This window comes from Ctenopharyngodon idella, chromosome 13 (genome assembly GCF_019924925.1).
Source record: "Ctenopharyngodon idella isolate HZGC_01 chromosome 13, HZGC01, whole genome shotgun sequence".
Classification (NCBI taxonomy): Eukaryota; Metazoa; Chordata; class Actinopteri; order Cypriniformes; family Xenocyprididae; genus Ctenopharyngodon; species Ctenopharyngodon idella.
Window position 1 is genome coordinate 11,986,691 of NC_067232.1, and position 9,077 is coordinate 11,995,767.

The following is a 9,077-nucleotide window of genomic DNA, read 5'->3' on the forward strand; positions in this document are numbered from 1 at the left end:
GTATGATATATTCCGATTGTCAAATATGTGGAAGTGAATGTGTTTTGTCATTTAAACACCTTTATAACAATCATGTTAGTTGATCTATAACATGCGATGGGTTCCGTCATGTTAGTTTGCTACATTATGTAAATTTATCCATTTCTCACGAAATACATAAAAGTAAGTGGAACTGAATAAATCATTGAATGTTTGTGATATATAAAAAGCACTGAGTGTGTCCATCTCTGGCTCAGTGCCAGCCAAAGTCCGAAAGCATGTTTGAATTTATCAGTGAGGCACTGAACGTTCTAATCACACCGGTGTTATCGTTCGCATAAAAATGGTTAAAATCAATTGCGTTTCGGGGGTGGAGGGGGGACAAATTGAAACTGAGGGGGCACAAATCAGATCTTAGGGGGCAATCCCCCCTTTTGCCCCCTCATGGCACTGGCCCTGATGACTATATAACATATGCAACAAATTTGTTGGTTCATTATTTGTCCATATATTCAGGATTGAGCACATACTGTATAATATACTTTTCTTAAACGGTTCCCATAAATATTTATTTACCTTAAATGTCAGGAATTGTGATTTCTCAAAATCCATTGCAGCAGAATCCTCCACAAGGACGGTGACTTGGGCTTCATTCAGAACGGTTTGAGGGACCACTCGTAACATGCGGCCTGGGCCCACCAATCTGAGGTGGAATTTTGCATTTGATCCCTGAGAACAAGCATATAGTATAAACACATTTTGTAACACAAAACTTTCATGTAGAGCCAATATAGAGAACTATCAAATACATAGAAATGGAATAAGTTAAAGACATTTTAAATGGATGGCAAACAATAATTGTTGGATGATGGTTGTGCTCATCCATGTGATCTTTTTTGTGTAATGAATTCTGCATATCAATGTGACTAAATACTGAATAACTAAAAATATTATTGCGTAATATGACAACAGCTTGAAAGGGACCACCTGCTTGTTTGGGTGCTTTTCTGTCATTTATGTAACATAGATAATAATGTTCTACAATGACTGAACAGTGCTCATAGAAAACATGGAAGTAATACATTAAACTAATGGTGTCTTATCTTGTTGATTTTTAAATAATGGTTCAGCTGCACTACAAAACTACTGTAACACTCAATCAGCTTATATTAAATTCTCTTAAAACGAAGAACAGATAGCCAGAATTTCTTTCTAATGTCTAAATAAATCTGCATGCAGTAATTTTAGCTACGTCAAGCCTGTAACCTGCTGCTGAAACAAATGGTACCCACCTGGTCAGAGTCATTGACTGTGATTTTCAAGCCCCTCAGGAACTCTCCCTCTGGAGGATGCTCATACATAGTTAACTCGAACACGTTCTGTGGTCCATTCTCTCCAAAGAATGTGGGTGGATGGTTGTTCAGATCTACGACCTTAATAGTCACTGTGGTGACTGCAAAGTCCAGGCGTTTTCCTTCTGGACTAACCTCTGAAGCCTGAGAAAGGAAGAAATTACTGATTATAATACAACTAAATACATTATTTGTTGCATTAATTGTCTCAAATTACACTTGTAATGAGGACACGCATGTTTAAAAGAGTTGTAACTAAATAGCAAGGACATAGATAGATTTTAGTAATTGGATTATTCCTGAAATTGGCTTAAGCTCTGTCTCAAGTCAGAGATCAGAGTGAAGCATTGTCCAGTAACTTGAGATAGAATAGAATAGAATAGAATAGAATAGAAATAGAATAGAATAGAATAGAAATAGAAATAGAGATAGAGTTTAAAAAAGGATTTTAACCTTGACTTTAATATTAAAGACTTCTCTCCTCAGGTCTGCTGGATACACCTTCAGAGTGATACATCCACTGGTTTTATTGATGGCAAAAACCCCATCTGCTCCTGAATAAATTGGTTGGAAATTTTTTAAGTGAAACGTCATAATGAAATTCATTTCCATAAAAAGATGTGCAAAATAAATGCATTTCCATTTTAACCAATAATACTTACCAGAGTCTATTGAATACATGATTGGATTTGGATTATCCATGTCTCCATCTTTGGCAAAAACTGTAAATATCTCAGATCCCTGTAAAAAGATCCCTGTAATTAGATCTTAGACAATGAGCAGTAAAGTTTGCAGTTTTGCACAATTAATTAATTTAATAATTGATGATCTTTACAACGGAACACAATCAACTCTGAACTGACTTCAGCTGAACAATGACACTTTTTTCTTTTTAGAGCTACTTTATAGCCGAACTGAACTATGTTTGCATTTGTGAATCATTATTTTCCTGTTTATCACTATAAAGTTGCTTTGAAACAATCTGTATTGTATAAATCTCTATAAAAATAAAGGTGATGACACAGTTTGTCAAAGTATTTTCATCTTTGGTAAAAACTGAATCTGAGAAAGCTGTTGCATTTTTTCAAAAAGCAATAGGGTAACATTAGCAGATAAAGTAAGGAGAATATATTTGAATGTATTTTAGAAAACTACACTGAACTGTAATTGTTCCTTGATATTTGATAGGGGATCTGCTATCTTGTCTTGAGAGCATGTGTACAGCAGCTCAGTACAGTCTTTTCCAGCTGATTTAAGCTGCATGCTGCTCAGATAGAATGAGACATCTGTGCTGTTGTTTTAGCAGGTTCAAACTGTAACATCTACCATAGAGCATTATTATTTATTTTTTTAAAGAAATGAATACTTTTATTTTATAAGAATTAAACTGATCAAACGTGACAGTGAAGACATTTATAATGTTACAAAAGATTTCTATTTGAAATAAATGCTGTTCAAAAAATGGAGCACATTTTGCACCAAACTTTAGTGTGTCTATATATTATGATTATTTATTTTTAAGAGGTCAGTTTCATTATAAATGACACATACTGTAAATGACACATAAGTTAACGTTTAGACCTGAGTAGATGATAGACTGTAATTGCTTTTAATCACACTGAAGCACAGTGGTCCTGTAGAGTATTCAAAGAAATCTTGGTGTAGTGTTACAGTGGATACTCACAGGCGAAGAGACCTCATAGACATAACCAAAGTAAGGAGTTCCAACAAACACAGGAGGAGTGTCTTGAATGTCAATCACATTTATCGTCAAAGTGGCTGATGATGACATCACTTGTTGCTTGCCCTTGTAAGTGCCACCTCCATCCTGAAAACAAAAGTTAGTGTTACTTCATATTTCATTATGATACAAGAATAAATAATAGCTAAAGGATTAAAATGATGATTGGTAGAGCAGATAAAGGCTGTAAATGGAAGAACTAAGCTTGAACTGGTAAAACAAGGAGAACAAAACCACTCCCTCTCACCTTTGCCACCACAGTGATGAAATGTGTGCGGGATTTCTCATAATCGAGGGCTTCGCCTGGTTTTATCCTCAGCACGCCACTATGGTGGTCGATGGCAAACTTTGTGCTCGGTTCACTGCTCTGGATTTAAGAACAAACACAGAGATTCTAATGTAACTCTATATGGATTTCCATATGTCTATAAGCTTGTGAATAGTATGAAGCAAAAGGGATGAAATATCCATACTGTGTTGTAATGGGAAATATAAAAACTCATCTGACCAGACTGAAGCAGTCTACTGTGGCAGTAATTTATCTGGAACCATACAGCAAGCCTGTGCTGTAAATCACATTTAAAGGGGTCATTTGATGCTTTTTAATGTTTTCCTTTTCCTTTAGTGTGTAATGTATGTGTTTGTGCATATATAAGATCTGCTCGATCTGATCCAGACCTGGATAAAAAGCCTCGATTGAAGTCCAGATACTATTTCCTCAAACATCTATGTCACAATGTGAAATATTAGCCTAATGCCCGCCCAAAGGCATACGCAAAGACAGAAGGTGAGGTGTTGTGTTTGGATGCAAAAGCAAAACCCCTTTTGCTTTCAGAGGTTAATCAGAGGTTAAGATTTATTTTTAAAGCTTGTGCACAGCACATTTTACAGACAGCTTCCTGAACCTAGGAGAGCACCGGCTATATACAAAGACTACTTACCACTGTGAAATGTTCTGCTCAAGACATGCTCAAAGTTTGTTACGATTGATCGGCTTGATCATCTGCATTTTCAAAATTTTGACTCGGGTTCGAACTGATATGGTAAAATACCATCAACATTATTATTATTAACAACTGTGTGTTTACAAATGCTTTAGAAGCCTTAAAAAGCTCACGATTATGGTAAGGGGAGTTACATTTCAGACACACGCTTGAGGTGTTTGGCCAATCACAACGCACTGGGTCTGCTGTCTAATCAGAGCACGGAAGGAGGGGCTGTGTAGAAATCAACGCATTTCAGACAGACTGGAAATAGAGGTACTGCAATAATGTACAGAATGTGAAAAATAATGTGTTTTTTGAACATTAAAGCATGCCCCTTACCATAATCTATTTTATTACACCCAATAAACAAAACAATGAACTTTTAAAATAGCATCATATGACCCCTATAAATGCAATTTCAAATGTGCTTATAGATTTACTTAAATTATGACCAGTTTATATGGATATTCTATCAAAGACTTTGCAGTAATGAACAAAAGGGTGAAAACAGAGGGAAAAGTAATCCTGTACTTTCATTTGACCTTGAGTTCATGTTTGATCTTTCAACTGGATGCCACATTTTACCTGGAGGAAGTAAGTGACTGATCCCCCTGATCCGGCATCTCTGTCCACTGCCTGCACTTTGTAGATGCTGCTCCCAGATGTAGTGTTCTGTGCAAACACACATATACAGTTTTCAAACATGCCTGTTTATACATATCACGTTCAAATCCAAATCATTTTGCTGGCCATTTTCCAAAACATATTCTATTGGAACCTAAATGATTTAGTAAAGAATAATTAAATACAGATTCTCTGAGACAAGATTCCTCACCTCTGGCACATCTACGATGGAAGGCATGTTCTGAAACTGTGGTCTCTCATCATTGGCATCCATGACAATAACCGAAACCTTTTCAACTACCTAACAGGACACCAGAGCATTAGAAACAAAATTACCGCAAAACTCACCACATACAATGGATAAGACTCATAAATCAACAATACTTACTTTATTAAGGCCATCTGAGATACTGACAAAGACTTCAATTTCATCTTGTTCCTGTGATAATAAACAGATGGTCACTGTAATGTTCTCAGCACATGTAAAACTTGATACGTATTTCGAAATGTACCTCTCTGTCGAGTTCCTCTATTAGAGTTACTGCTCCAGATTTGGGATGAACACGAAAATATTCTTTGTGTCCGGGTTCAAAGGTCATTCCATACTTTACTGGCTGGTCTTCGGGGTCAGTTCCATTAAGAACGTATATATGTGTTCCTGTAATGTACAGTTGTAAGCAGTTATTTCTGTTCAAATCAAGTCGAATTCATGTCAAAATGACATCTAAAGCAATGCGTGGCTTAAAAAGACTTAAAATGGTTTTAAATAAGACAAAACATACATTAACATAAGTTGAAACAATTAAAAATCAAGATATTTCTTATTTTAATTCAACGCCTCAATTGTTTTTGCTTTTCTTCTTTGAGGAACCAAGGTTCTTGAAAAACCTGGATATATGAGGAAGACTATTGTAAAAGTGTCCAGAAAAGACTCCATGGGCATTTTTTAATATGAATATACATTTTTCTCATTATGCCAAGCTAAATCACAAACAACTGGAGAAGTCATGGGGCCTTCCATTATTTTTTAAATAATGTAAACAGTCCATTTGAAACAGTATAATATGCTAATTTATGATCTCTAGCCTACTTTCAGTAATATACCACAATACTAGTAACATAGTAATATAACACAACAACAAGGGTCAAAGGGCAAAATCGCCAACCCTGTGCCAAGCTCAAGACACTTGGTGTTTGGAAACAGCAGTGGCCATGTTAATACTGTTTACACCAAGACAGAGGAGACATTAAACAGTCTTCTAATCAGACGGTACAAAAGTTTTACCTTACCTTTTGGCGTATCCTCTGGGAGATTGAACATTGCCATATTACCGTTGTTACTGTTGGGCCCATTATCATAGAAATAGGGTGCGTAGTCAATCTGTGCTATAAACAACAATAATCAGATTAACATACCTCAATTAACAGTGTAACGTAACCAGACTTATGAGGACAAGTACAACAACTGTACCTATCACAATATTTGCCATTTTACTGACATCAGGTTGATCACACACTGCATAATGTAATAACACTAATGACTCTCTCTATCCACTTGTCTGGGATTACAGGTGCCTTACGTCATAAATGCCTCAACATCCCCTGCTTTACCAAATCTATTTCACTATATAAATTCATTTATGAAATGAATTTATATCTAAATTTAGATTTAGATGTAGTTTTCTTTCAGACAAGTCTGTATTTGCTCACCTCCTACTGTCAAGCAGGAATAAAGGTGATGCAAATGAGGGAGAAACATCAAAGAAGTAGACAACAGTGTCAAGATTATATACATCAGTCAACAGTATAACATAATCAACTAAAGGAATATTTAATCGCCTGAGTCACATCCGGATTCAAAGGTTTTCAAGAATACATACCAAAGCAGAAATGCGCTAGCAGAAGAAATGATGAAAACTGTATTTCCATAGCATTCTTCATCCTAATAAAGCAAAGCATTTACAGCAGACAGCGTACTAGTGAAGAGAGCTACGGAGGAGTCCGTCTAAGGGTGTTTATTTCAGATTGAGTAGAGCTAAGACAGGTGCTAAGAGCCTAATCCCATGACACGCCTTAACCCTGGGCCCATTTTTAGAAGCCCATCTTTGCAGCATGGCAACTAATGGCCACTAGAGGGCTTCACGAGTAGCACACCTGACCTGATATGACAGGTTAGAGACCATCTTCTTAGATGTAGTACTACTGAAATCCCACATTTAGAGATCTCTGTCTCAAAGAAACCAATTAATACTGGATGAAATACAGTATTATAAAAAGAGTCACCTGATTTTAAACAAAACAAAAAACAAGTCATTTACATGTTCAGGTCACATTTAAAATGTAAAGTTATGTAATCTAATACTCATCATCAGCATTAAGAAAAGCCTCCATTTCACCATATCTCACACTTTTTAACACTGAATTATGCTTCAAATAAGTTGAAATTTAACGCTAAACAAAATCTTTTACAATCAAGTTTCCCTTTTTTCCTCCAAGTCAAGAGTTAATGTGGATTATTTAGTAGAAAACAAACTATATGCATAAATATAGTGTTTGTTGTTATAAATTTAAGTCAGTAAGATAGGTATGGGTGAAAGTGGCTTTGAATGGTATTATTGACTTGAATCACAATGCAAGTTCTAATAATGTTTCAGAATCCAGTTGCCATACAGAACTGAAACTGTTTTCATATTACTTTTTGCTCAGATGAGCAGCTGTGTGGATCACAAAATGAAACACCTGCCAATTTACCTTCATCTACATTTGTGAGTGTGGCTTTGCTTTCAGGATTAATTTGTTTGGAGCAGGCAGATGGCAGGCAAGCAGATTAACCTACAATAATCCTTCATCATCATGTAGTGTTCAGGGCCAGTCTACAGGGACACACAAACCAGAAGCATCTCTGCATGTGCACCACAGAAAAGACTGGAATCTGGGCAGATTTGAACATACCGATTACCTTAATATGACCATGAAAATATTGCCTTGATAATGCTTATGATTACCAGATTTGTTGCAATGCTCTTGCTTTGTCTAGATAATGAAATTACAAATAACTATGATCATTTTGATATATAACATAAAAAGGAAACTCTTTGCATTTCCATTTAGTTTTTTCAATCAGAGAAAGAGAGAGAGAAAACAAACAAACAAACAGAAAAGTAGGTCAAAATCCAGTTTATTGTAAGATTAACCCCTGGAAATGTCTTGTATATTGTGATCATGTGCGTCAGTCATACATCAGCAGTGTGGATTATGTGACAGAATAGAAACCTTGAATGACAGGCAGATTTGCCATTTATGCAAAATATTATCATCTTCTTAAATGTGTTTCTGACGTGACTATAAAAGGTCTTAGATATCGCTTTTATTGTGATTATCCTGGCATGGTCTAAAATGGGACATGCACATTAAAAAAAGAAAGAAAGAAAAAAAAGTTCACAATGGAAAGAAACCTCAAATGACATCCAGGGTCTGCCATAGTGATTTTAAATGATAGCAGTGATATTTTATACAAAATAGACAGAAAATCATAATTACTACTAAATATAATGTAAACAACTCGATATTTATTAATGAATCAATTTCAGCATTTCAGAATGCATGTGCAAATCATATGTGCTATGACAAGGTCACTGGGGACATCTAAACTGGGACCACTGGGACAGATTAGCTATTTCATCAGAATCCCAGTTTCAATACTAATAACTATTAAAAAATGTAAAGATCTGAAATCTTCAATCCACATGTTTGAATGTTACATCTTGGATTACAAATAAGCTTTGGACTGGATGCAAAGTCTGGGACATCAACATATTTGGGTCATTTTAATCTTCTCACAAACTTCATTTGAAAATATATTATGTATTATAGCTCAGAGTTTAAGCTTTTACATGGTCAGCCAACCTAATAATTTTCTCCCATGTTTCCCCTAAGTTATTATAGAGAGGATAAAGTTGCAAACACACACTGCAGAAAAATAGCTATAAACCTCATTTACACCGTTTAAATAAGACAAGAACAGTGCCTCAAATACACAGCTCGGCACTTTTATAGTGGTTTGATAAGACCCAGCTTGGCAGTACGTATAGCTTTTGGAATCAGTATATATGGTATGCTTATAGGCAATTGGGCCATTCAACAGCAAAAGAGCTAAGAATGTGATTAGTCATTGTAGTTAATTGAAATATTGTCAGTAAAACTGTATATCACCGCCCTCACGTGGTTACATAACGTTATTGCTGAACGTTTCGAGGCTCTCCTCGTGGTACTACAAGATATTTCAAGAGTCTATACTTCATTGATCCATGAGGGGTCATTCGGTGCAAAATCAGAAGCACATCAAACACGAAAAGTCAAACACAAAAGTACACGAAAAAAGAGCACTGCTATAAA

General features: G+C 35.7%; 1 protein-coding gene across 5 annotated transcripts in view; it reads right to left on the bottom strand.

Moving 5' to 3' along the window:
- cdhr1a (cadherin-related family member 1a) overlaps nt 1-9,077 on the bottom strand; it is a 131,961-nt gene that overhangs the window by 7,915 nt on the left and 114,969 nt on the right. For 4 of the 5 annotated variants that reach the window (XM_051917865.1, XM_051917866.1, XM_051917863.1 and 1 more), the window contains 11 exons: nt 5,973-6,068; nt 5,195-5,340; nt 5,071-5,121; nt 4,894-4,983; nt 4,644-4,730; nt 3,320-3,439; nt 3,016-3,159; nt 1,994-2,072; nt 1,785-1,885; nt 1,272-1,475; nt 556-708 (listed from right to left, as the gene is read on the bottom strand). In XM_051917865.1, coding sequence (XP_051773825.1) covers nt 556-708; nt 1,272-1,475; nt 1,785-1,885; nt 1,994-2,072; nt 3,016-3,159; nt 3,320-3,439; nt 4,644-4,730; nt 4,894-4,983; nt 5,071-5,121; nt 5,195-5,340; nt 5,973-6,009 — 1,212 coding nt within the window. In that variant the 5' untranslated portion in view covers nt 6,010-6,068. Of the gene's footprint in view, nt 1-555; nt 709-1,271; nt 1,476-1,784; nt 1,886-1,993; nt 2,073-3,015; nt 3,160-3,319; nt 3,440-4,643; nt 4,731-4,893; nt 4,984-5,070; nt 5,122-5,194; nt 5,341-5,972; nt 6,069-6,562; nt 7,093-9,077 lie in introns of those variants that run through there. The other variant, XM_051917864.1, reaches the window with a different exon arrangement.